The following is a 27,013-nucleotide window of genomic DNA, read 5'->3' on the forward strand; positions in this document are numbered from 1 at the left end:
TTTTTTTGTTTTTACTCAATTTCTTTAGTTCTTTTAGTTATTTTTTTTTTTCTCGGAACAGATTATTCCTCTTTTTCCAGCACATGCAGTTAGAAGATGAGAAATGTAGGTCAACAGAGATAAAACTAATAACAGAGTAATGAAATGGGATTGATGACTCATTCGATGCTATCACACACCTGGAGCATCAAAGAGGTGAGAGCAGGCAGAGGAGGGAAGTTCCTGCACTTTCACATGTGATTATTTCAGGCTCACACTGGCCAAAAACACTTTTTCAGGCTCTTGTTCTCTGTTGTGATTTAACTCAGAGCTTAATTCGTTTATTTTTTTGTATCCTCGTGCTCTGCTCATCATCATTTCCCAAAATCCCTGCTTCCCTCTTCTTCTGGCTCTTCCAGATGTCCGTCACTGGCATGTGATGGTCAGGTTGAAACTTTTAGCATATGGAAAAGACGTACTTGTTAAAAAACAAATAAATAAATCTTTGTCATTTTTAAATTACATCCACCTCTAAGATGAAAACAAAGCCTGACTTTTTAAACTCTGACTGCACCAACATGTATGTCAAACATTTCAGCTGCCTTTTTGGTTAATTGGTTTGCCACAGTCATCCTGTCTCTTCTTTCGAGGGGACAGACAGAATTTGTTCATTTATTTGAAATGTTGATTTGACAGAGGGTTTTCATCATGGGCAAGAGGACAGAAGTAAATTTGATTTGAAAGGTTATTAGGTCGAGTTCAGTGTTTGATGTTGCCTTCTTGTCACCAGAAGGACAGATAAGGAGATTCTGCACATACCTGTTGGCTCCGCTGTCAGTGTATACATAGCAACCCCAACACTTGGAGCCAGTCGCACGCTGGCTCTCCAGATGACTCACAGCGAGCACAGCAGTAAGATACTGTGAGCGTGATTCGTTCTTTTAAGTTTTCACAGCTGGAACAGATTGCAGGATCGAGATGGACACAGCACTCCTGGTGAGTTTCTGCTGTTTCTATCTTTTCATTCAGTTATTCATATTAGTTAAATTTGCTGTTTGTTTTTTCTTTCATTTAAACATTGACTTTGACGTGTCGTTTCAGCTGTCGGCCTCTCTGGTTGGACTTGCTCTCATCCTGCTCTCCTTCCCAGAGCACGCTTCATTAAACAAATTACTTAACACCTCAGGTAGAAATTCTGTTTGATCATTACTGGTACAGGCAGGTATTGAGGAGCTGCTCTAACTGCATTTTTGTTCTCAGGAACTGTGTATCTTGGGTCAGTGTATGTTGATGAAGCTCTTCAGAGGGCGGCTGAGCTGACTGATGTTGCATATGCCCACACAAATGAAAGGTAAGATGATCTTTGTTGGTCCAGCATAGATTTGGAAATATCTCGCACAATGACTCACAGAGAAACATCAATGAAACTTCTGCGCTAACAAAAAGAAAAGCTGATCGGCTCAACGATTTCAGGGTGAAGAAGTCTTTGTCAGAAGGAGCTTTGAGACCCAGTGACCTGCTGGCCCAGTTTAAACAGATTGAAACCAGAACCAGGAATCAGATCAGGGCTGCTGAACTGCTGGACAACACAGTGGAGCTGATCAGAGAGATGGTCTACACCAACACTATGGAGCAGCCCAAGCCTTACGGTAATAACACGATTATAACACAATTATAAGATTTATCTATTAATATGTAAAACGCATATCCCAGACTATTACTCTGTAATTCAGTCCAACATGTGGCATCACCTCTTTTCTTTATTCATGTTATTTGGCTACTTTCACACATATTTTCTGTATTGAGGTCCCACAGTAAAGTTTTCAGGGATTCAGTTCAAATTAACGGACCATATTCTCTGTGTTTACTCTACATGCCTTCAGAGCTGCTGAGTGACAGAGATGTGGAGAATCTGCTGCAGGTGACGGGCTGCTCCGCTGAGTTGCAGACTCTCAGCTGTCAGACAGACTGTCTGTCTGAGCGCTACAGATCCATCACAGGAGAGTGCAACAACAGGTCAGGGCTGATATAAAAGCATACAGTAACAAAAAAAAGTGATGCATTTATAGATTTTATCATTGATTTTACTATTTTTCTGTGTTGTCTGCTCTTTTCAGACAACATCCAAGATGGGGGGCTGCAAATATCCCATATTCACGCTGGTTGCCTCCAGAGTATGAGGATGTGTGGGGGACACCCAAAGGATGGGACCCCAAACACACCTACAATAATGTCAGCCTGCCTCCAGTAAGAGCCCAGCAGCATCTCTCAGCCACTCTCTGTCCTGTCAGCTGCTGTTAACTCCACCACCTCTCCTTGTTTGTTGTTCAGGTGCGGCTCGTGTCGCAGGAAGTGCTGTTCACCCACAACCACAACATTTCTGTGGACACCACTCTGTCCCATCTACTGGTAGACTGGGGCCAATGGATAGACCATGACATGGTGCTGACACCTCAGAGCCCCAGTACGGCCGCCTTCAAGACAGGAGCTGACTGCACTCACACCTGCAGCCGAGACACCCCCTGCTTCCCCATTCAGGTGCATTGATTTTAATCCTGCCTTTAACAGTCTGTTTATTTTAGTTTTAAATTGTAATCGTCTACTAGAGAGTGTTTAGTACAGCTGGGTACTTTATCAAAACATGCATGTCCAGAATAAAAGCTAACTTTGAACTCTTCTTTTGTAATGTTTAAGGCAAAGTAATGCATTTCTTCTGGCCTGTAAAGTGCATGTTATCTGTGTGTTCTGACCAAGGCTTCAAGAAAGAAACTATTCCTCTGCTAAGAGTAAAATTCTGCATGAAATCTGGACTCTGGCCTGGAATGACATACTCCTCATTTTACCTTTTAAGCCACAATTTAACATTTTCAAGATGTATTACTTTAATTCTTAGAAGCAGGTTGATAAATATAAGTTTAGTGAATAATTGACAATAAAAACTAAAGGTCTGATTTCTTAAAATATTTCTTTTTAATGTTTCTAGTTTCTTAACAGTTTTAGAAATGAAAGGTTTTTATTGACACCCCTAAGTTTTCCAGAGAATTATCAGGTTTTAGAGGGCTGTTCTAAACTAAACATAACTCTGCATGGTGAAAGGTTAAAAATGTTAAAAGTTTAAGAATGAGTCCCCTCTGAATTGTCTACTCAGCGAGTTCAATGAGAACATTGTTGTTTCCCAGCAGTAACAATGTAAACAAGAGACTTTCTTTCCAGATCCCCCTGTCTGATCCTCGTAATGGAATCCAGAGCTGCATGCCTTTCTTCCGCTCTGCTCCCAGCTGTGGTGCTGGAGTACTGCCTCATCGGCTCCGAGAGCAGCTCAATGCCATCACCTCCTTTGTGGATGCAAGCATGGTATATGGCAGCTCTGCCAGCCTGGCCTCTGCTCTCAGAAACCTCTCCTCTCCTCTGGGCTCCATGGCCATCAACTCCCAACACTCTGACGAGGAGCTGGCACACATGCCATTCCTGCCTCGCCTGCAGGCTCACCTGGACCCTTGTGGCCCCCGAAACGCCAGCACCTCAGGGGTATCGGACAGATCTGTGCACCGGGAGAGCACTACATCATGCTTTCAAGCTGGTGAGTGAGTGAATGAGGATAATCATCCACTTTCTGCAGGCTTTACAGCAGCTGCTGTTCGTGATTTCTGTTTCACAGGTGACTCCAGAGCAAATGAACATCTGGGACTCATCGCACTGCACACGCTCTTTCTGAGAGAGCACAACCGACTGGTCAAAGAGCTGCACCTGCTTAACCCTCAGTGGAGCCCCGACAGCCTCTATCAGGAGGCCCGTAAGATCATAGGAGCCATTCATCAGGTATCTGCACAGTTTCAGCTGAACATTTGTTCACATGACACTTTGATTTTCTCATCACTCCAAACTTTCTTCATAATCTTTCTAGATCTTAACATGGGAGCACTACCTGCCGCGGGTCCTTGGTGAAAGTGCCATGTCTAATCTGATGCCTCCCTACCAGGGCTACGATCCCGACATAGATCCCAGCATCGCTAACATATTTGCAACTGCTGCATTTCGTTTTGCCCATGTCACCGTGCAGCCAGTGGTAAACAGGCTGGGGCCAGGATACATCCTTAACTCCCAGTATCCCCCATTGCCACTTCATCATTCACTGTTTGCCTCTTGGAGGGTTGTACAAGAAGGTAAAACACAATGTTCTCAATCTTGAATTATGTCTAAACTTTTTTTGTTTCTGCACTACATATCATTTCTCATGATGTTGTAGGTGGTATCGACCCTGTGCTGCGTGGCCTGCTGCTGTCTCCAGCCAAGTTGCAGACTCCAGGTCAGATGATGGTGGAAGAGTTGACAGAAAGGCTGTTTCAGGCACAGGGAGGGATGCCTCTGGACCTTGGGGCTCTTAACCTTCAGAGGGGTCGAGATCATGGACTACCTGGTAACCAGCTTTTCTTACAAACAAACAAAGATTCTTTAAACTGACAGATTTTTTTTTATTATTACTTCTGTTGAGATTTTGATTATTTTATCATCTTTAAACAAAGAAAGTTCCCTGTGCCTAATAGATGGATAAAGTGATCCATATGCAATTAGAAAAAAACACTACAGGGATTTAATTTCTTCTTTATTTAACCAGATAAAAATCTCATTGACATTAAAAATCTTTTTCAAGAGTGACCTGGCCAAAAAGGCAGCACAACCTCAAGTTTATAATAAACCTTTAATACACTTCCATAAAAACTCCTTTAGCTTTAACCTCCTTTCCTCTTCTCATCCATCAGGTTACAGCTCATGGCGAAGGTTTTGTGGCCTCTCTGTTCCCAACACTACATCAGAGCTGGCTGAAATTTTGGGTAACTTTACTTTGGCTCACAAATTCCAGCTCTTATACGGGACTCCACACAACATTGATGTGTGGGTGGGGGCCATCTCTGAGCCCGCTCTGCCTGGAGGCCGAGTCGGTCCACTCCTGTCCTGCCTCCTGGCCAGACAGTTCAGAGCACTGAGAGACGGAGACAGGTAGGAGTAAAATGAAATCTAAATTGCTATCAGTATCAAGAAAGAGGTTATATTTAAATCTGTCCTTGCCTGCAAAGGTTTTGGTGGGAGAGGAAAGGGGTATTCACCAGCACCCAGAGGAGAAGCCTGCACAACATCTCTCTGTCTCGCATCATTTGTGACAACAGCCACATCAGTCGTGTCCCCATGGACCCGTTCTCACACACCAAGAGCCCAGAGGACATGCTGACCTGCTCCCACCCCCTCATCCCTCACCTTGACCTCAGCCCCTGGAAAGAGCCAGACACTGGTAAGGAAGTAAATAAAACAAAAAAAGAGGGGTATGTCAAGTATAAAAAATCTTAATTGTTACATATATTTTTTATGACGTCTCCCTCAGATCCCAGCTGTGGTCCAATACCAAGGATTCAGTCCGGCTACTCTCTGCTCTGCAACTCTATGATTCTCTATCAGTGTCAGTCTGGCTTCAGGCTGCTGGGTTCTCCGTCAGTCAGCTGTGATCCAAACAGCCAGCAGTGGAGCTCCCCTCTCCCAACATGTCAAGGTACAGAGAATAAACTGGAGCCTGGTAACGTGACTAGAATGGATCATGGTTTCTGTATGCTTTCATGATACGTTATTTTCATTATGCAAAGAGGGATCTGTTTTTGTTCTCATTACTGTTATGAATAGGATAAAATATATGTACTATCATAGCAGAACAAATCATTTTATTTGTGCTGCTTTGAATTTAATCCAACAGCAAACCATCTAACCGTACAGATTTCTCTAACTTACTGTTTCATATCATGGTTGGTTTGTGTATGTTGATGCTGAAAATACAAATGAAAAAAGTTAGATCTTAACCCTGGAATCGGCCGTTTCAAACACTCATGAAGATTTATTTCAAAAGCATCACATGATTTTCCTTTGTCAGGAATTGTAATGTCTTTTACCCTTTCATTGGTACTTTAGTCATCCATGTCTATGGCAGTACCAAAATGCTTTCATACTGAGCATTCTTAACTCATAACACATTTATCTTTTTATAGATATCAATGAATGTGAAGAAATGATTTCTCCTTGTCCACAACACCTGGAATGTTTCAACACAGCAGGCTCCTTTATTTGCTCCGGTTGGTTCAGATCGATTTAAATAATTGAACATGTGTAACACATCAGACATGTTTTTATGGTTCTGACTCTTGACATCTGCTGTGATCCAGAGCCATCTTCGCTGTCTGTTGTCTCCATTGTCGCTGCAGTGATAGTAGTGATTGTTGGCGCAGCCGGGCTGGCGATGATCATGATCTGTTATCGAAGGTGAGCCACTGAAGTTGGAAAATAGTCTATTTATCTGCACTGCCTTACCACAAAAAAACAAAATAAGCATTTTCTTTAAGGATAAAAGGAAAAAAAAAGCCACCACCTGACTTTAAATAAGCCTCCCATTGTAAATGCACTTGAGTAATAAATATATTTTGCTGGAAAACGGGATTTTAATCTCAAATGATGAGGTTAATAGCTTCTTAAAACATCAGTGTGAGAAAATAAATTGGTCAAGGCCAAAGTGTTACTTCATTCAAAAGGGTCAGATCACAGATTAAAAGAACTAAGGAGATTGTAGTAACTAGAAAAACTGGGTTAAGAACTACTCAACTCATTATTAAAACCTGGAAGGACATTCATAAGTTATCGTTATAAAGGAAGAAATTAGGTTGGAAGGAAATTGGAGATTACCTGAACAAATGGTGAAATCGAACTCGCAGATGATTATTTTCACACAAGTATCGGGAGTAACTGGCTGTGTAGCCTTAAGAAAAACACGTAAAAGTGAGGTAAACAAAAGACTTAAGTTTGTTAGGGAGCATTGGTCTCTGGACCAATGGGAAAGGGTTATGTCCTCTACTGAGTCCAGGTTTAGCCTGTTCCAGACTGACGGGAACATCAGGGTAAGAAGGGCAGTGGATGAAATACCACACCCAGACTGTCATCAGTTTAACATCTGGCTAAAAAAGGATCACTGTTCTGGATGGAGATAAATGTTGTGACATTGCATAAGCTTACTCAAACAATGCCATGCCTGGTGTGTGTGTAGTCACAGCTTGACATAGGCTAAGAATATTAGTGTGACTCCTTTTTTTGACCAGGCAGTGTATGTAGTAATGCCATAAATATTGAGTGAATTATCATGATTACTTTTTAAGCATTACAGACAATACATCGTAACTAAGCCTTTAATGTAAATTGAAATGACTGAATTTGTTCTTTGCAGATATTTTCCCAAGACAGAAGAGCTGATCGCTGCAGAATGTTGCCAGGGGAACGGTTGAAGTTTTAATTTTCATGTAATATCTCTGCATCCCTTTGGTTTATGTAAAGAACTTACTGTACTATTTTGTCCTGTTAATTTATAAAAAGCTATGTCACACCAATGCTGAGCACATCAGCGCTTAGTTATTTAAGCATTGTTGTAGATGGATATTGATCAGGATAACTAAACACATTCAACCTGTAAAACATGGCCAACTTCACATTTTGTTCCCTAACTACACATCATGATAGAGCCCAGCCTACGCATTTGTAAACTCCAAGCCAAACCGTTTCAATCCGGAAACTAAAGCCTTGTTTGTTCCTAAAACAGATTTTCAGACCATAAGGCACCTTTGAGCTGGTCTTAGTGTTTCCTCTGTGTTGTTGAGCCTGATTTCTGTAAACAAACTGTTGGGCAACAGTGGGTGTGTGTCAGGGTGGCCGAGCAGTTCCCAGTAATGGCCTGAAAACATATCAGTGACATTTCCTGAGTGTTGTGCTGGGTTAAAATTAATGACAATGAGATGAGTCATCAACTTTGTGTACAACAGGGACCTATAAATAACACACAGTACAAAGGTGAGAGTCAGGCTACAATGCCTTGCTTTTAATGGAGTGTTTACACAGATAATTTTCATTACACTGAGGTTGGAAACCTCAAACCCATAATATGGCTATAAAGCAGTTATTGCACATTCTAACTTTAGATTCTTACTTTTTTCCATGGCATACTTTTCTGTATAAGAAAAAAAAGAAGTCCATTGATAATAACAGAGGTATATGTTCATTCTGTAATATGGCTGTGTTTTATTATGTTATTTATGGCTTTCACTGAACTGTTCTTTCAGATGTGCAGAACTACATTAAAACATTCCAATAATTTGTAATAAAGCTTGTTTATTCTTTTTCTACATTATAAAGCTCTCTCTATTTTTATTGTGAAGGTAAAATGATTAAATAATAATACATCTGATTATTAAGAACAGACCTAACAAGAAGCTATTTATTCCAAGAAGCTGTAGATAATTCATTTATGATGAGGCAGAGCCAGGATGTGCAAGAATGTATTAACATTAAGGCCATGCTGTGACAAAGTCTTGACTATGATGTTGAAGCTGATAAGTGAATGGAGCAAGGAGACGCCACTGAGCACTGTATTTGTGTAAAAACAAAGAAAACAACTCCAGTCATTGCTTCATGGAAACAAAACTACATTGCATAGTTGTAACACTTGAGGTAAGAGACCAACTAAACTCCCTATATTGTTTAAACTGTGTTGTATTTTGTTTTAATAGTAGTGTAACACACTAATACCTGAAACATGACACATGTAATCTATTGTGTTAACATGAGAGATTTTGTGCTCTCCATTGGAGAGATTTAGTTCACAGGATTAAAAACAAACATTTTCTACACTAATGATGACAGATACTGGAGGACAGTAGTCAGTTTCCTGGGACGTGTTATAACATGAAAAATGTATTTGATTTTAGTGGAAATATAACATTTTTTTATATAAATATTTTCATGTCTTTCCTGCAATGCTGGTTTGATTTTGTCTGATTGAATTTCCAAAAAGTGGCCCATTAACAATTTTCTGCTTCCCTTGTTGGCTGAGCTCTACTACTAAAACTGATCTAAGACCTGTGTGCTACCAAAATCACCCCAGTGTTGTGAGGGTAATCGGAGAGTTCATGCTGTCCTGTTAGTTGCCTCAGTGGAGTGTCAGGTCCACTAGCCCTGGTCAGTGAGGTAGAAACCTAACTTGGCCACAGTCATCTCCCTGCGAAGACGCATCACCTCCCAAAACATCTGCTCAGCTGGAAGATGACAGAACAAAATACAACATGTCAGCTCCCAGATCAAAATCTGTGATGGTAAAGTAAGACACAAAAGTGGGATGTCTGTGTTATCTTACCATCATGTCTTACAAGGCCCTGCTGGATGTACCGAATATAAGTAAAAAAATTGCATACAGCTGTTATCTAAAATAAAGAAGACAAATGAACATTTAGCTGCCCTTAGTAGTAACAAAATGTTTGTAAAAAAAAAAAAAAAAAAAAAGTTAGAAAAAAGTATAGCTACCCGTGCTCTGCATGAGGGAGAGATGTAATAGTAGTTCCCCTTGTCACCCAGTTTAATGCGATGTCTGCAGAGCCGCGACAGACCACTCAGTGCACATTTTCTACAAGGGGAGAAGCATAACTATTAAAAAATTACAACACATAGATCCACACGGTCACTATATTATGTGAGCAGATACAGAACATAAGTTACCATTCGTCAGATACTCAGCAATGACATCTACATAACAATGAATAAAGCTACAGGACAGCACATTCACGATGGAAGCACACTTCAGAGGACAAACTAGTAAAAACTTTCAGTCACAGAGAGTTAGTCAGGAAAGAGCGTTTAGGCTGTAGTGATGCAAACCCATAAACATGCAAAGCCTCATTTTGTTCATTGCTTTACAGATTTGTTTTATAATCTTGAACACATCTGGATGGGCAGATCTTAGTTCATGCTACAGTAACATGAGTTAGTGGAAAGCTGAATGGGTGACTGATTTCCTGAAGGGACTTACGTCTCTACTGCAGCTCTAAAGCCACTGGAAAAAAAAAGATTTTAGATCAGTCAGTGATTAGAAAGGTGCCCAGTGATTCTGTCAGACAACAGTGAGCCCATGAAAAGACTGATGATCATAAATCCCCGGTGGATGAGTGGAGACCAAAGAGAATAAATGGCCATTTTTGATTTGATAACCGAGTAGTAAAAGAGAGGACAGTAAGACTTCATTACAGGCATGATAACTCACTTAGGGCCTCCACATTCTACAGCAGAGGCTTTAACCATCGGTAACGCTGACATGGCTACAGGCTCAATAGTCAGTGAGTTGTTTTCCACTGCACTCTGCACCAGCTGGGACAGCTGTGAAGAAGAGTGACAACAAGATTAATATAACCCCACATATTAAGATTTGAATGAAGAAGTGTGGTGTCTGACCTCTGATCTTGTGAATGACATGCAGGGTCCGATGTCTTCTCTGTAAATGCGGCCTAAGAAGGCAGAGCATCGGTCCAGACTTGGATGTTCCCTCCACATCAAAAACTCTGCAAACAGAATCGAGTCCATCTGCAGAGGGAGGACAATCAATCACCTGCTGAGTCAGTGAACTGCCTCTCCATCACACAGCTACCTCTTCATATAAAGTTGCACAATATTATTTAAAAAATCCAGTAGGTAACATCACTGTGGAACTAAGATGACGTGACTTGCGATATATAAGCAAATATTTTAGTATAGTGATGACCTAAAGTGTATTAAGGAATACATTTCATTCGTAGAACGTGGACAAAAGATTATGTAGCCCTCATTATTGTGCTCGTTTTTATAACTTCAAGGTGACATGTCTACAACTGAAAAGATCTAGTTTACCATTTATTGCTATTCAAAAAGTATTTTAATATACTGATTATGTTACTTTTAAATCATGCAGGGACGATTCAGACGTTTCAGGAAAAAAATTCAGACTGACTAAAGACTCTTCTTTTACAAGAGTCTAAACTCCAAAAAGATGTTTACAGGGGACATACACTTCTCACAAAAAGTTGACGATTTTCAACTTTGGGGTAATTCCTGTATCACAAACAATTAATTAAAACAAAAGCTTACAGCAGTGGTAGTTACATCACCACACGTAAATGTCAATATCTTAATAACATGTGTTAGGTGACGTCTTGGTCTGATAATGACCAAATGTGAACAGTATGAGGAGGAGGACTGTTTAAATACAAGCTGCCATTGAACCAGAACGTTTATTGGTCATTTCATGGTTCAGACACTTATTTTGTTAGTGTGGGATTTATCACCTTGTTAGACTCCATGTTAAAAAGTTGTGCAAAAAAAGTTCAAAGTCAAATTAAGTTAATCTGTAAAGGTTCACTCTGACTTCATACAAAAAGCTTAATATCCCTAATTCTCTGCTTCACAGCATATAGGCTGGTGTCTATGTTGGCTACCAACTCCGAAAAAAAAAGAAAAAAAAAATATCTTTTGTCTTCTATTTCAGGTTGTTCTGGCCTGAAATCCATTCAGTGATAAATGAAACATGATGTAACAGAACACTCTCAGCTCAGATTAGTTATCCAGTTACAAAGTAGAAAGTTAAACTCATTATCTTTTTGTTTTGATTTTACCAGCAAATTCTCATCACTTACAAAAAATGAGCTACTAAATATCTTCCAGTTCATGGTCTGATGTTTTATTACATCAAGAATGAGTCATGATAGATTTTAAGTGTACTTGACAAACTTTACCCACATTCCAGACAATGAAATGTGATTCATGTCAGCGTTTTCTTTCAGCTTTCCCGTTTGTTATCAATATGCAGTTTTAGTATGCAGACACATGCAACACTGGAACCTGCTACTCCCCACAAAAAATAAATAAATAAAAATCTTGTTACCAACATGTTACGCATCAGTAAAACATTGCTCATTTTTCAACAGAAGCATCTTAAAAACTAAGCTACAGAGGGATGTACTGACATTAAAAGCCCATAATGTATTGAGCTTATAAGTGAAAGAGGAATAGGGATTTTATTTCCCCTCAAACAAACCACAGGCTGACCAATATTTTAACATTCTAATGCAGCATTTTTACATCCTGAGGCAGTTCAAGACGGGTCGCAACAAGACTGCCAACAGCAGGAAAAAAAAAAAAACCCCTGTTGCTGAACTAAATTACTTCACCAACGATGCTGAATTTAATTTGTGTCAAATCCACTGGCACAAATCTGCAAACTCAATTTTTAAAAAGGGCACACCTGTGGAACAAAGAAGTGTTGAGTGGCTAACTCCACCTCTAAACGTCTGATTACCTAATGTTCATTTACTCTTTCTTCTACTTGTATCTAGAATCATGTAAGATGTCTACTAACATGACAATAACACTTCTCAGCTGAAACAAACACAAGCTTCATATGTAGATAACCAAAAGACATCAAGAATGTGATGGGTTTTAACAGACAGCCTATACACATTTATAGTGACTCTGATTCCTAGAAGATCCCCAATATTTAAAATAAACATTTGGTCCTTACTGCAGTCATTTAAATGTCCAAACACTAGACTGATTTTCTCCACAAAGGTCATGCTCCACTATGAAAAAAAAAACTGCTAGAGATTCACAAATGCAGATAACAACACAAAATACTTCTGTTAGATTTGAGAGATTTACAAGGCAAACCTGAACAGATTCAAGTTACCTGTGAGCTGTCAGTGCTCAGGCCCTCCCCTTGCTCCTTCAAATGAGGGCTATATTTTACACTGACAGACTGGCCAGGTAGAAGGCAGAAAATCAGAGAAAGGAGAGCAGGAACAGAAGGCTGAGAAAGGCAAAGACAGACAGGAAGAACAAGTTAGGGAAAAGGTTAGTTGTGAGAGAAAATAAACAAAAAGCAAAGAGAACTTTGGGTAGAATGACTATAGAAGAGAATCAGAAGACAGGAAAAGAGACACATGTATAGTCTTTACTCGGTTTACCTCTCGGTCCTCTTTAGCCAAAGGCTGAATGGAAACAGGGGAATGTTCTGGTTTTCCCGTTGAGGTTGGAAAGGCTCCGCTGGCACTCTTGTTGCGGATGTGTCCTCCAATATGTTTGTGTGCTCCCCTGGTACCTGAAGACTGCAGCTGAGGATGTAGCTGGCGGTTTGGTGAAGAAGGTGTAGATGTCAACACCAGAGTCTTGAGTGCTGTCACCTCTGCTTGTAAAACATCAATCTGAGAACCAGATACAAAAATAGAAACGGGGAAAAAAATGAAGGAAAAATTCTTTTTTTGTTTATAACTATACACAATACAATAACTAAATAAGGAAAATGACTAGAAAAAAAAGTTATGGTAATCACTTTGCGCATCACATTTCCAACTAGAATAATAATAAAAAGAAAGTATTTCCCACACCTTCCCTTGAGCTTCCTTCAGTTGTTTCTCTGCTGCTGTTTGTTTCACATTTGCTTCACGCACCATCTTATGAGCTTCCTGTTAAAAAGACAGAGTAAAAAGTCTGGTAAGCCTGACATGCCGGCTGGTTTGGTGCCCAGAAACACAAGCGAAGTCTCTGTCAACAGAGTGTCGGCAAAAAAATCTTCTTCTTCTGCTATAGCTAATGCTAACCTCTTTACGAGCTACCACTGTTGACTACTATCACACCAAAATGTCCTGCTTGTATGATTCTAATCGTTCAAAAGAAAACTTACTACAAACAGCTTCCAGTCAAACAAGGTGGATGGCGCATAATAGTTGCTACTTGTGTACATAATAGATTAAATAGTCCTCTTTCTATATTTGCTTTTTATGATTACTTTCAGATGTTTAGGGCCGCCATTTGTCCATCTTTGCATGTTGATTAATACTTGTTGGGAAGCTTGCCTTGCACTTAGAATAACATAAATTCACATCAGCATAATTTTTTTTAAATATTTCCTGTAGATGTTACCAGTTGAAAGCTTGATAAAATAAAATGATAGATTGTCTTCTATAAATTTTCAAATGAATGGATATTTGGCATTATTTTGAACATTTAAAATAAAATTTTATGGCTTTGGAGGGTTTCTATTTGATTTGGTGACTACACATTTGTAAGAAAAACACTGCGCCTCAAAGTTGGTTTTAAAACTTGCTTTTGTGCCCCCTGAGTGATGCAGATTTAAAATGCAGAACATTTGCAAATTTCAGCAGTAGTCAAAATTTCACCGCACTCAGCAGTGTTAATTACAGCTGACCTCAAACAGACTGGCAGTCAGCTCCTCCAGCTCTTGCTCCAGCTGATTTCTGACTTGTGAAAGACGCTCACACTCCTTGTCTTTTAGTTTCAGTTCCTGTGATGTGAAAAAAATATTGCAATCACACTTAACTGGGAAGAACATTTGCACTGTCAGGTTTTTTTTTTCAGACCGCCTTTTGTTTGTCTATGAATGCAAACATGAAGTAGGTTACAACACCCTCTTTGCAGCATCCAGCTGTTCCCTGAGGATCTCTGACCCTTTTTCTCTTATTTCTTTTTCTCTGATCTCCAGTGAGGAGCTGCGGAGCCGAGAGAGCTCGCCATGCGATCTGCCTGGGGTGGGCCTGGCATGGCCTTCTCCCTCCACTCTGGGTTCTGGCTCTGGATCCAGATCTACCAACCTTCATAAAATCACAAAGATATATATAAATATAGAAACATTGACAAAGATAAATATAAAACTGACAAAAAACAACCCATCAAAAGCTGATTATAAACCTTTTTTTCAGATCTACTGTAAAGTTACACATCACCAAGTAGTCTAGAACAACAGACTTATTTTGATTAACTTTTATGACCTTTTATGTCATATACAATAAAATTCAATGCTTTAAACTCGGAATTCTTTTTATTTTGTTTTATTTTTGTTATGTTTCTAGTTTCTTGACAGGCAGGGAGATAAAAGTTTTTGCTGACAGTCTGACATTTTCCGGTAAAACCTCAGATTTTATAGGACTATGTATGATGGGCTGTCAGTTATGGTGCTTTTAATTTGAAGGTGTCACTCTGAGCCAAACTGGTCATCCACCACTATTCCAAAACTAAAGCCATAACAATCATACATGCAAAATACAAAGGGTGCGCTGTTGTTTTTCATGTACGACAGTACAATTTCCTCTGTTTTATATTGGTATATTAAAGTTTTTCCATAAAAAAACGTATTTTGATGTTCACAAAAATTATTACAACCTAGTGGTATTTCTACCATGACCAGTGGTTCGTGACAGTGAACAACTGTTCAAAAAATTAACAAAGACTCTCTTACAAATGTCCTTGTAAATTAATGTTAAGTGTAACAGCTACCAAGCCAGCATTCACAATATCAGAACTCTGGATCTGAACCACTTTTATTCAGATTCAGGTATTATAAAATTGATAAAATAAAAACATTATTAGCAACTGTATTTCATAAATTTCAGCTAAATCTATGTGATTTCCAGCTAACTTTTAAAAAGCACCTGCATATGCTCTGTTTTTAACTACAGTGTTTCTCAGAATCAACTAATCTTCCTAAACTAATAAACTACTCCCACTGAGTTACAACTAAAGCAGCACTTCAACTGTGGACCCCAGAGGGACCCCAGACCATAGTTTGGGACTCTTTGGTACTGCATTAACAATCCCAATATCTCTATTTAATCAAAGCTTTACAAATACAATTGTTACTTTTATTCCCGAGATAAATACCAGCGAAGCTAACTACCTGGAGAAGCTTTAGCAAACTAAGCTAGTTAGCTACAACTTTTAAATACAGAGGTCTATTGTCAGTATCCGCCCTTACCCCACCAGCAGTGTCCAGGACAGAAGATAAACCTCCCTCTGTCCACGCAACTGTCAGCTTCTCCCCTCCACCTTCCTTCGACTGCTGCAGTTGTTGAATTGACTACAAAAACTGTAGATCTGGGCTAGCGTTCCTGGGTTTCAGTGAAACTACACCAGACGTTTTAAAGCACAGCGGAGGAATGCGGACGCTGACGTAAACAGCGGCAGCGGTGCAAACGGCGGCAGTGGTCACAAAAATACGAAGAGTGGAAGCACGAGTGAAATGCCAGCTTGTTTTACCCCAGGAAAATCACTGTTTCCTTATCATTGTTTCGAAGCAAAACAAACCTACTGTCTTTCTGCTCTGTTTCTGTCCCCCTCTCTCAAAAGTCACATGACAGCGCATCCACTCCCAACTGCCCGTCAGTCTCATCCCATCCGGAGACGGTAACGTCAACACCATGGCTCATATGGGGCAACATTTTTAAGTACAAGTCAAGAGTCTGAACAAAACACAACCCTCAAACGTTTGCACAAGAACAAAACCCATAGAAGGACCAACAGTCAATATCAGGACAGGGCATGATTTTTGTTATCTTATTCTATTCAGTAATTATGTGGCCTGAACTCATGTTTCTTGGCTTGAACTCTTAACTTAAACATATTTCAGGGCATAAAATGCCTCATTCCTAGCACTGTGAACCATAAAGGAGTGGGGTTTGGTGTGTATGCAGGTCACAACAAATGAATTACACTTCAAAAATCAAAGTTTTGCTCTTTTTTTCTCACTGTTGTGTCTGTACATTGTGATTTTGTAGATATTATTTTCTGACTTTTAAATTTAGTTTCTGCAGTTTCTTATCCTACTATATAATCATCCACCTTATTTGACCACTAAACACCTTCATAATTTTGCAGTTATAACTGAGAACCTGAGCAGATTAGCAAACCTGCTGGTGATTGAGGGGTTTAAGAGGATTTATCAGAGTTCTGCTCACTCCATTGAACCTTCTTCTCTCTGTGTCCTCTCATTTCCTGTCATAAATCCTCTTCACCTTTTAGGCAAAAAGTCAAACTAAGTTACATCAAACAGAAACATTTCTTCTGTTACTTCAGAAAGTGTACATCCATCACAGTGAGCAACAAACTTAAAAAAGTTTTGTTATTGCCAAGGTTGAATTATATATATTTGCTTGTAACAATACACTAATCTATAGTAGTACCTGGACACAATGTTCTTGTGGGGCCATGAAAAAATACTTGTATCCCTACATATTATATTAATGTCCTTCTCTACTGAGCAAAGAAGATAAACGTTAGCTGGCTTGGAGCATCCAGACCTTTGTGGCTAGTTTTTTAACTAACAAAGCCTTTGACCCACACAGGTAAGATCAGACTTTTTGCTGCTGGAATACTCAGGATTGCGCGCATACTTACTGTCCAACAACACAGCGCTCCTCCTCATTAACCCTGCTGGACTTGTGTCTGACTGCAGGCACTTCAGGTGTTCCAAAAAAGACTGGAGAAGAGTAGACTGCTATTCCAGATCTTCCTGACTTGAGAATTTCATATCCTGGGTTTGATGACACTGAAGACGGTGTAGATGAAGAAATGTGGACGGTATGAATTCCCTCAAAGGCATCCATGTGTCTCTCTTGGGCAGAAACACAGAGTGGTTGAGGATGACCTTGATATCTGTTGGTATCAACATGTAACAGAACAAGAGTACAGCATTACACATAAAAACTCAAAGATATCTTTCTTTAGAAGTACAGTACGTCAGGCTCTTTTTTATGCAGCTTGTCAGGCTACAGGAATCTGTTTTTTTTATATATATCTGGAGTAAACAAGCTAACTATCACATACTGTAGAGTATGATAGTAAAACAAATATAGAATGCCTTAAGGATATAGAAATTGCCAGAATACACTCACCAAGATGGACAAAACTGATTTCCAGTTGCCAGTGCACAAAAATGTCTGCAAAATCTGTAGAAATACTGCTTAAATAATCTCTATCTTAAGAGTTTAGCTCACTAAACTCCTCGCACTTCGCCCTGCTGTTGGTCTCCTGGTTAGACAGGAAGGGTTAATCACTAACACCTTCTGACCAGTAACAATTCAGCTGTACACATTTTTTCCAGTGGAGGGGGTCACATACAGTCTCACCTGACCAAGAGTCAGGTACCAAGCACCACTTTAAATTGAAAAACACAAAAACAAACATAAATCATCCTGAACTCCAGAGAGGAGTATGTGTCCAGATGTTTGATGTTTGGTGCAGTAATATGATTATTGATATCTGTTTAACTTTAAACGGATAAATCAAACATTTCTGGTATTTGTTCCACAGAGTCAGCTCAAATCTAAGCACTTAACATTTACGCCTTAAAACCAGCCTATTTGTGGCAGTACGAGGACTCTGCAGTGCTTTGCTCAGATTAACAGGACTCGGCTTCACAATGCAGCTTTGTTGCAGAAACAGATTAACACATCAAGTGACCGGAGGTGCAAGAGTCTCTCGCTCTTTTTTTTTTTTCCTTTCCTACTTTTCTGTATCCAGCATTCACCCTGGACGCTGCCCTAACACATCTCAAGCTACATCAAGTATGATGGCCAGGCATTTTCCTTTTCAGAGGTAAGTGAAGGATTGTGAGCTTGAAATGATGAATTTCTCTGGTTTACCTCTGAACATTTTACCTCAGACTTTGTAGTGTATTAATAAAATCTGGGAAAGTGTTCATTTAAATAATTAATAGAAAAAAATTTGAAGAAGATAAGTTGATTTATAATGGGAACAGTGCTCTGTTTCTTAATGCAAAGAGATGCAAAATTCAGTCTCATGAAATGAAGAAGTCCTAAACATACCAGAAGTAAGCCTCTTGTTTATTTATTCTAGGTTTGTGGCCATGTCAGCCTCATGAGTTCCAGGTTGATCGCCGAAGCTGAGCTCTGGTGAAGCCAACAAAACAAAAATACAGCGGCTTCCTTCATGTCAGACTACAGACAGACTGCAAGTTGGCCAACAAGCAGCAGCAGTAATGACAGTGACATACTCCCGTAGAGTTGCTGATGCAGGTCTGGGGACCTTCTTTCACCTGCTTCTGCGATGGAAGGGCAGCATCTATAAACTGCTGTACAGAGAGCTCATCATCTTCACTCTACTCTACTATTTCCTAAGTGTGGTTTACAGGTAAACCATTGACAAGAAACAGTTTTAGAAATTGTTTTAGAGCAGTGAACTCCTAGATGATTCTGAGATGATGACATCTGACTTACTGAGTATAAAGATTCTTACTGAATATACTTTTTAAATGCAGGTCAGAACATGGTTGTGCATCTGTATGAGGCATCCTTATGGCCAATATTTTCAAGGCTCAGTCCCTGCTTATGCACCACCAACAAATACTTACATTTACCTACATGTACTATGAAAAGCAATGCTTAAAACCTTTGTATAGAAAATTGTTTATTGTAAAACATTCAGTGACCTTTAGTTGCTTGGAGTGGGTTTCATGTGGTTATTTTTCTCTAGAATATCCCCAACATAAACTAGGAGGATTAGGTGAACTGGTATAGACTGACCCACAAGCCTTATACATGGCCCCTTGCTATGTTACAGTTTCGAAACAGGCTCCTATACAGGTGTAAAACTCTCTAGTAGTTCTCATGAAAACGTGTTTTGACACAAGAAGTGAGCCCTTCAGGCAGAATTTCAACACAGGTTGAGAACTATTGCACGACAACCCAAATCATGTTAGATAAAACAGTGTGGCACAACCTATTTGTCACAGTGCTCACCTCAGTGCTTTTAAATTGAGTTGTACTTTGTACAAGGTTTGTGCTAAAGAATGACCAGAAGAGGCTGTTTGAGAGGCTGTCCATATACTGTGACCGCTACGCCGAGCTCATCCCTGTGTCATTTGTATTGGGTGAGTCTGGGCTGATTACTTTATGTTCTTGGATTCTATTGTTGGAAGCTGACATTTAATTTATTTCTGTTATATTCTTTAAAACATTTTACCCAGGTTTCTATGTGACCTTGGTTGTATCACGTTGGTGGGGCCAGTTTGAAAACGTTCCCTGGCCAGACCGTTTGGCAGCATTAGTGGGAGGCCATGTTCGTGGAGCTGACGAAACCTCCAGGTTGACCCGAAGAACCTTGATGCGCTACATTAACCTCTCTGGTGTACTCATCTATCGCTCTGTCAGCACAGCTGTCTACAAGAGGTTTCCAACCATGGAGCATCTGGTGCAGGCAGGTATGGCATGGTGGCGAAACCAGCTTAAAGCCAAGAATTCATACGGATTTAAAGCTTTAATCTCAGACTGACTCATTTGAAATCCTAAAGAAGATGTGATGTAATGCTTCTGGAGGAGTGTACAACACATGTACAGTGTAACATGGCTGCTTTCACCTCCATGCTGTGTTTGCCTGTCTCAGGTTTGATGACATCAGAAGAGCTGAGGCACCTGGAGGCTCTGCCCTCCCCACACAACAAGTTCTGGGTGCCCTGCATGTGGTTTGTCAGTCTGGCTCTGAGAGCACGCACCGAGGGGCGCATCAACAATGACGTGGCCCTCACAGCCATTCTCACTGTAGGTGAAAGTGTGCATCTGACTGCAGGCCAGAAATACCTGAGCTTCTTTTCTGAGGTTTTGTTTGACCTTCTTTATGTCTCTCTGTTCAGGAGCTGAACAGTTTACGGGCGAAATGTATGAAGCTGTATGGTTATGACTGGATCAGCCTGCCTCTCGTCTATACTCAGGTTCTACTGATACTGGATTCACTGAAATATAGCTGATGACTTCACAGTAGAACATAGTGATAGCTTACTAAAACTGTTTCCTGACTGTCTACCTGAAATAATTAACTCAATCAAAATGTATTTGATTAACCAAAAGACATTGACTACAAAAAAGTACTTTGTTTTCAACTAAGGTGGCAACAGTAGCAGTCTACAGCTTTTTTTTGGCTTGTCTAATTGGTCGTCAGTTCTTGGATCCGGCTCAGGGATACCCTGGTCATGATGTGGACTTCTACCTGCCTATTTTTACTCTGCTGCAGTTTTTCTTCTATGTTGGTTGGCTAAAGGTGAGGCATAACTAATACATCATCTTTTGTTTTCATTTTTACATTCTGAGCTTCTCTGAGATGGTATTTTGTCTCATGGTTTCAGGTGGCTGAGCAACTCATAAATCCTTTTGGTGAAGATGATGATGACTTTGAAACCAACTGGCTTGTTGATCGCAACTTGCAGGTGTGGATCAGTGCCACACTATTTGCTCTTTATTTGTTAGGGGTGATAGATAGAGGCTGTCTTGTTTGCGTTGCAGGTGTCTTTGTTATCAGTGGATGAGATGTATGACAGCCTGCCACTGATTGAGAAGGACATGTACTGGAATGAGTCTGAACCGCAGCCCCCTTACACAACTGCAAGTGTCGAACACCGAAAACCCTCCTTCATGGGTTCAGCGCTGGATATCAGGTAAGGTTTTTTCTTCTCTGGAAGGCAACTCTTGAATATTTCGCATGGTTAACCACTTTCTTGATCTCCCCCAGTGTTCCTAAAGAGGAAATGGAGTTTCAGTCCAACCTTGAGCAGATTAAAGAAAACGAGGAGGCCAACTACTCCACCCCGCTGCTTGGAGGGCTGGGACGTCTACTTGGGGTCCAATCCCCTAACTTTCCCCGCTCTTCTCGGGTCTCTCTGCTGCGCCGCCGTCCTGGAGCTCCGCTAAGCCGTTACCCTCTTTACCTTCACCCAGAAGCACCATTAACTCCAAGTCAAGCTCACCAACCTCCGAGCCAGGAACGAGATCCAGACTACGCCTTCTCCACCATGCCCATGTATGAGAGACCAGGTTTCTACAGCTGCCCACAAACACCAATCCACTGCGTGCCCCCTGCAATGCCACGCCCTCGGCCTCCTCGACGAACCCAAAATGAATGGGATCGCAGTTGTAGTTCCATGGCACCCCCGATGGTGGGCTCACAATTGCTACCTCCAGACACCCCTAACCACCTCCCACCACCACCATCCTCTGCTTTCCCCTGGCTGGGTGGGGATGGCGAAACGCAGAGTGCTCAAACATTTTCTTTCCCTGACCCTCCACCTGAACTCTGTCCTATATCTAAACTCAGGCCAGGACACGGCCTGCTGTCTCGCCGTCCTCCCCCTCCTCGCCTCACACTGGAACCCCTCCAATCAGCTGACAGCCAGCCTGGACCCCCAAGTGCTCGGGCCACAGGAAGTGGAGGAGAAAGAGTGTTTTCATTCACACCCCCCTCTAACTCAGCAGTACCAAATCCCAGTAATCCTAACAGCAGCTCCAGCAGCATTAATGCAACAAGCACAAACATCACTGGCACAACAGGAAGTCTCTGCAATGGAACAAACCACAGTGGTTTTAGTAACCATGGGAACTTCAACTCCAGCATGAGGGCAAGCAATGGCGGCACCAACAGCGGGCTGAGCAATAACATGAACACTGCAGCACCATCACAGCAAGAAACCAATCAGCAAAACTCAGCCAATGATTCAGGAATCTCATTGGCTGAAGGGGACCTGCTGGGTGTTCTGGTGGATGGTGGGGTGAACAAGGCAGCAGCAGGAGGAAGGGAGCAGGAATGAAGGCAAGGCCTGATCCTAAACAATAAAACAGAAGTGGACATAGTAACCATGATGTCGCTCATCCGTTTAAGAACGTACGTACTGAAGCTTAAAGCTTGACATCATGGGTTTTGAGGATTTTCTTTCATTTTTTTTTTTTCTTTGGAGCCACAATTGTCCATTTTAGGACAGGAGGGAAGATGGAGTCTGACGTTTTAGACTGGGGGGAAATGTATATTGGAAGTCTATAATCTATTTAATTAAAGAAATATTTTTAGAAGGACAAAGTTATATGAAATAATGATGGTGTGACCTCAGCTATGTCAGGGAAATGGGGGTAGTAACATTAAAATCATGATAAGCTGGTTATGGTGGGGTCAAAAATACAAAATGATTACACTAAGCTACTTCCTTCTCCTATTCCTGACACAATACCTTAGTATTTTGCTTTCGGGGCTTTACCAGCCAGTCTAAAAGAAATGGTAGGAGCTAATCTGAGGGTTTACACACACAAGATTATACAATCCATTTAGCTCAAAGCCAAGTAATGACATAACACATTAGAAAATTCATCAAAGGACCAAACTATGGTGTCAAGCTGTTAAAAAAATGAACACCGCAGCCCTGAAGGGATGACATCAGCACAGTTAAAAGGTGCCACAGGGATTGGTAGACAGTATGGTTGTACAGAACTGCACAACCAGACTGGTAAATCACCCGTGTGTAATCTGAATTCACCTAACAAACACAACTAGGACAGGGGCTGCAACATAATGAAATGAAATAGCAATCCAGTATTTTCTAAGAGATAATGAAATTCTCTATAATAATGTCCTGGCTGTCCCAAAGCCAGCCCCTAGTGGCTGTCAGCTGTACTGCATATCCAATCACCTTATGGGTTTCATGTTTGAGCCCAAAAGGCTACTTCATCTTTTATTTATAGTCTAAATATATAAATATATATAGTCTGGTTGAACACAGTAGTCTTGAACTGGACTATATTCATTCTAAAATGCTTCATACCCATCTGGAGCCAACACACACACAAATGAAAATTATTTCAAGCAATGACTTATTCCCCATTTCCTAAGCTCTCTCACAACTGTTGTGTGGAAAACACAGGGGAAAATAAGATTCTAAGCTTTCCATTTTACTCTGAAACTCAGCAACAAGAAGCCAAACTGTGCACATTCTTCAATGCTTAGTTTTATCTTCATCAGCAAACTATTAAATATCAAATGACATGTCTTCTTTTATCATGTTTTTTCAATAAAAATCAATACCAGACATTGCATAATTCTGCTTTATTCTGTCATTATACAAGCATGCTGCATGTAAAGTTTGAAAATTAAAACTAGAAAGATTTATAATAAAATAAACACCTGCAAAGAGACACATCCTGCGTAATAAAAACAATCTTCAACGACAAAACATTTTAACTCATACAAAGTTACACAAAATACATAACTATGTCACTCAAACTAAAAATAAATGTCTTTCACTGATGGTCATTCTGTTAATGTGTATAATCTCATTTATTTGCATCATTCTGTGCACATATAGAAAAAACTAAGAGGAGAAGGGAACTAAAGTATTTATAAAACTTAATGTGTTTTTTCTATAACTATTTATAGTCTACATTATACTTAAGAACATGCTGTTTATGGCTGTTTTCCAAACTTTTCTGGCTTGTAATTCTCATCTTTATGTCACCTACTACTGGTGGTTTAAAGCTACTGTGCAGATGAGAGTAGGGTTATATTAAGAGAGGCTAAAGTATTGAGCATCTTACAGTTAGAAAAAAATCATTTTGTGTAACATATCCAGTTTTCCTCAAATAACAAGAGAGCTATTAAATGCAAGTGATCACAATTTGACTCATTGGAAACCCTTAAAATATTCCTTTTGGACACACTTATTGCTCAAAGAGAAGAACATTATTACTTTGAAATTCAGTAATATCTATGCAAGGACACATAGCTTTAATTAAAGGTTTTGTCCAGCATTTTATTTCTATACACAATTTAGTGTTTGTTTGCAATGGCTAATTTGTGTTCGTAAGATGAGGTCAAATGATGTGAGGTCTACAGAAGTCAAGAGGTATATTTGAGCTTTGCAAACAGCTAACGAGCATATATAACTCAGCAGCAATGGCAACATATGCCATAAATACATAGCTGGCATGCAGAGGTGCGTGGACAAGAAACTACATTTAACTGCCCTCCTTGGCCATGGTGTGCTTATCAAAGAGGTACTCCGCCATGCCATTCTGAGGATCTCCCATACGCCGCAGGCTTGAGATCCAGTCTGCCAGCTGTTTGATGGATTTTACCTGCTCATCCAGAAAATGCGTTTCTATAAAGTCACACATCTGTGGTGGGAATAGAAACAGAAAAAAAAAGTTGCATCATATTATGCTGCCAGATGCCGTACTGTGTGCCGTCTAGGTTTGCTCCTTACATGAGGATCATTGTGTTCAGTTGCAATTTTCTGCAAATCTAGCAGGGATTGGTTTACGCTCTTCTCCAACTGTAGGGCACACTCCAGAGCCTCCAGGCCGCTCCCCCACTCATCCCTATCAGGTTTCTAGAACAAATGATTCATGACAATGAAATAATAATCTATTTAAAGCAGAAAATACAATGCACTTGCGGTTTTGTTCCTGGAAACCATTTGTCATCTTATAAAATTTCACCAACAAGACGTGTTATAAGAAAGCTTTGTTTTGTGTTTTCTGCAAACAAAAGGGGATTAATGCAGTTTCCTATCTCACCAAAGCTTTATTTTTATTCATTAGAGAAAACATCCTCACATACCCTGATGTCCTGCAGAAAAATTCTGCCTCCACGATTGTTCTGCAGACTCATAAGCTTCTCTGCATGCACACGCTCCTCTTTGGACTGTGTGCTAAAGAACTTTGCAAAATGTGGTAGAAATTTATCATCCCTCTCAAAATAGTATGCCTAAAATCCAAAACAAACACAGGAGGAGATAAATAAAACACTTATTGTCTGAGGAACATCAGTTACCACACATGACACAGCCAGCTTTAAAGTACTGCTCACCATAGAGAGATAAACATAAGAGGCATACAGCTCCAAGTTTATCTGTCTGTTAACGGCAGCCTCACAGTCCTGGTGGAAGTTCTGTCGGATTTGGGAACTCATTTCTGTGTTGAATAGAACAAAAATAAATAGGTAAATTATAACATTTATAGGTGAGTAAATGTCCTCACACTGCCTCGAGGGTGAAATCTAAGCCTACATATTTTCTATAAAGTTGATTTGTTGTTGGAGGAATCTTCAACATGAAAAACATGAGAAACACGATACACAAACAACTTCTGGGGGCGTGTCATGCAGTGCATGGTGGCCATGACTGTTCGAGAGGCCTCGCTCCCAACATGGTGTGGTTACTGACCCTCAATTTTAATGGCAAACAATATGCACTTCAAAAACATTCATGAGCGGGGAGGTGAGGGCAATGGGGTCCTCCTGGGCGTTGTGCTGGCACTCTGCCTTGGGGTGGGGAATAATCTCTCAAGGACACAGTCTTTTGTTTACATATCACTATGATATAGTAGAAAAAGTGTGCTGTCATGTAATTTTCTCAGCTTAGCACATCGTTTTCTTAATCTTATTCACCTGTATCTTCTTATTTATCCTTGATTTAACTGACTTAACTGGAATTTCTATAAGTTTTGTCTTTACATTTAATTAACAAAAAAAAAAAAAAAAAAAAAGATTGTGAACTTGCAGATAATTGAATCCAAGGTATGTCAGGTCCTATGCACATCCCAAGGTTCAGATGAGATCCAAAATAATTTACACTTAACAGTTTTAACCCTTTAATAACCCACTTCATCATAATTTAACAATACACTAAAATGTGATCTCAGCGGGCTGTTTTGGGTGCATTTGGAAGGCATATCAATCCAAACGACATGAACTCCATCTTATAAAAATGCTCTAGGAGAAATGGATAACCTAATATTACACGCCTACTAACTTGCAGCTGGCAAATAAATAAGGTCAGTGAGGAAAATACTGCTAACATGTTGGATAACGACAACGATAAAGGGTAGACTGCACTTATGACCATTTATCAATGTACTTCAACATGTCAATACCGAACTACTTGCCTGGTAAACTAGTTAGCTCGACATAAAATAAAATAACTCTTCATTAGTTATAAACAGCATAAGTGAGAACCTTAGCTAGCTTGTAAACAAGAAAACTGTTACATAAACGTACCTGCTTTAAAGACTGCCCACTTTCCACTGAATTAATTACAGCTCACCGTGTGACAGTCCGATGTTAACGTTAAATTTTCAAAACAAACGTTAGTTCATTTTCAGTTGTACAACGTGACTGTCAGCAAAGACGCTGCTAACAAAACTACGTCAGAAGGTCAAACTGATCTCGATGCTGCATTCGAGGACCCTAGGAAGTCTCATCGCTACATATTGCATAATAAGCAAGGTAATTTTAGCATCTTCGAATTATTTAAACAATGACAGATAAATAGTTCGCATATGTTTGTATAATATAAATCTACAGTCTATTCATGCACTTGAAATATGCATTTTAAATTATGCACTTAATGTAATAGTTACTACAACCGGTTGCACTTTACCTTTTGTCAATACTTTGTAAACATTCACACATTTTCGAAGCAAAACTTACCCACTCTAGGTTACCTTGAAAGCAGCATATTAGCGATAAATTAAAAAAATAAAAAATAAAAAAAAGTATATACAAGTTTTCGCGTGCTGATATTTCTCAAGTCCAACAGCAGTAA

At 40.0% G+C, this 27,013-nt stretch overlaps 4 protein-coding genes across 4 annotated transcripts; 2 read left to right on the forward strand and 2 right to left on the reverse strand.

The window, feature by feature from the left end:
* Window positions 1-916: 916 nt before the first annotated feature.
* Window positions 917-7,864, forward strand: epx (eosinophil peroxidase). Its single transcript, XM_041996723.1, has 17 exons — window positions 917-975; window positions 1,081-1,165; window positions 1,240-1,330; window positions 1,453-1,628; window positions 1,863-1,995; window positions 2,097-2,226; window positions 2,311-2,517; window positions 3,193-3,559; window positions 3,638-3,798; window positions 3,884-4,142; window positions 4,226-4,396; window positions 4,740-4,977; window positions 5,055-5,266; window positions 5,357-5,521; window positions 6,009-6,092; window positions 6,183-6,279; window positions 7,232-7,864. The coding sequence occupies exons 1-17, from the start codon at window positions 958-960 to the stop codon at window positions 7,287-7,289; spliced, it is 2,652 nt and encodes an 883-aa protein (XP_041852657.1). The 5' UTR covers window positions 917-957; the 3' UTR covers window positions 7,290-7,864.
* rab3il1 (RAB3A interacting protein (rabin3)-like 1) lies at window positions 7,850-17,261 on the reverse strand. The gene is made up of 12 exons (XM_041996725.1): window positions 17,038-17,261; window positions 14,276-14,459; window positions 14,057-14,152; window positions 13,236-13,313; window positions 12,816-13,052; window positions 12,539-12,658; window positions 10,276-10,404; window positions 10,088-10,200; window positions 9,857-9,880; window positions 9,355-9,454; window positions 9,188-9,254; window positions 7,850-9,089 (listed from the first exon to the last, which is right to left on the reverse strand). The coding sequence occupies exons 1-12, from the start codon at window positions 17,244-17,246 to the stop codon at window positions 9,004-9,006; spliced, it is 1,443 nt and encodes a 480-aa protein (XP_041852659.1). The 5' UTR covers window positions 17,247-17,261; the 3' UTR covers window positions 7,850-9,003.
* A 730-nt stretch (window positions 17,262-17,991) lies between these two features.
* Window positions 17,992-23,388, forward strand: best1 (bestrophin 1). Its single transcript, XM_041997167.1, has 10 exons — window positions 17,992-18,237; window positions 18,499-18,792; window positions 19,437-19,531; window positions 19,628-19,861; window positions 20,044-20,198; window positions 20,291-20,368; window positions 20,542-20,694; window positions 20,780-20,860; window positions 20,937-21,088; window positions 21,163-23,388. The coding sequence occupies exons 2-10, from the start codon at window positions 18,641-18,643 to the stop codon at window positions 22,232-22,234; spliced, it is 2,172 nt and encodes a 723-aa protein (XP_041853101.1). The 5' UTR covers window positions 17,992-18,237; window positions 18,499-18,640; the 3' UTR covers window positions 22,235-23,388.
* Window positions 23,389-23,507: 119 nt separating this feature from the next.
* fth1b (ferritin, heavy polypeptide 1b) lies at window positions 23,508-26,631 on the reverse strand. The gene is made up of 5 exons (XM_041997168.1): window positions 26,467-26,631; window positions 25,279-25,382; window positions 25,030-25,176; window positions 24,674-24,799; window positions 23,508-24,584 (listed from the first exon to the last, which is right to left on the reverse strand). The coding sequence occupies exons 2-5, from the start codon at window positions 25,378-25,380 to the stop codon at window positions 24,426-24,428; spliced, it is 534 nt and encodes a 177-aa protein (XP_041853102.1). The 5' UTR covers window positions 25,381-25,382; window positions 26,467-26,631; the 3' UTR covers window positions 23,508-24,425.
* Window positions 26,632-27,013: the final 382 nt, after the last annotated feature.

Source organism: Melanotaenia boesemani, chromosome 10 (assembly GCF_017639745.1).
Source record: "Melanotaenia boesemani isolate fMelBoe1 chromosome 10, fMelBoe1.pri, whole genome shotgun sequence".
In the NCBI taxonomy this organism is placed as follows: domain Eukaryota; kingdom Metazoa; phylum Chordata; class Actinopteri; order Atheriniformes; family Melanotaeniidae; genus Melanotaenia; species Melanotaenia boesemani.

Coding starts and splice junctions, on each gene's coding strand:
- rab3il1 (XM_041996725.1), bottom strand. CDS start 17,246: ATGGATGCCTTTGAGGGAATTCATACCGTCCACATTTCTTCATCTACA. Junction 14,153..14,275: donor AGCTGGATGCTGCAAAGAGG/GTGTTGTAACCT, acceptor TTCACATCACAG/GAACTGAAACTAAAAGACAA. Junction 10,201..10,275: donor TGTCATTCACAAGATCAGAG/GTCAGACACCAC, acceptor TCTTCTTCACAG/CTGTCCCAGCTGGTGCAGAG.
- fth1b (XM_041997168.1), bottom strand. CDS start 25,380: ATGAGTTCCCAAATCCGACAGAACTTCCACCAGGACTGTGAGGCTGCC. Junction 25,177..25,278: donor CTTATGTTTATCTCTCTATG/GTGAGCAGTACT, acceptor TTTGGATTTTAG/GCATACTATTTTGAGAGGGA. Junction 24,800..25,029: donor TTTTTCTGCAGGACATCAGG/GTATGTGAGGAT, acceptor CATTTGTTCTAG/AAACCTGATAGGGATGAGTG.
- best1 (XM_041997167.1), top strand. CDS start 18,641: ATGACAGTGACATACTCCCGTAGAGTTGCTGATGCAGGTCTGGGGACC. Junction 20,695..20,779: donor TCTATGTTGGTTGGCTAAAG/GTGAGGCATAAC, acceptor TCATGGTTTCAG/GTGGCTGAGCAACTCATAAA. Junction 20,861..20,936: donor TTGTTGATCGCAACTTGCAG/GTGTGGATCAGT, acceptor TTTGCGTTGCAG/GTGTCTTTGTTATCAGTGGA.
- epx (XM_041996723.1), top strand. Junction 1,629..1,862: donor GGAGCAGCCCAAGCCTTACG/GTAATAACACGA, acceptor ACATGCCTTCAG/AGCTGCTGAGTGACAGAGAT. Junction 4,397..4,739: donor TCGAGATCATGGACTACCTG/GTAACCAGCTTT, acceptor CTCATCCATCAG/GTTACAGCTCATGGCGAAGG.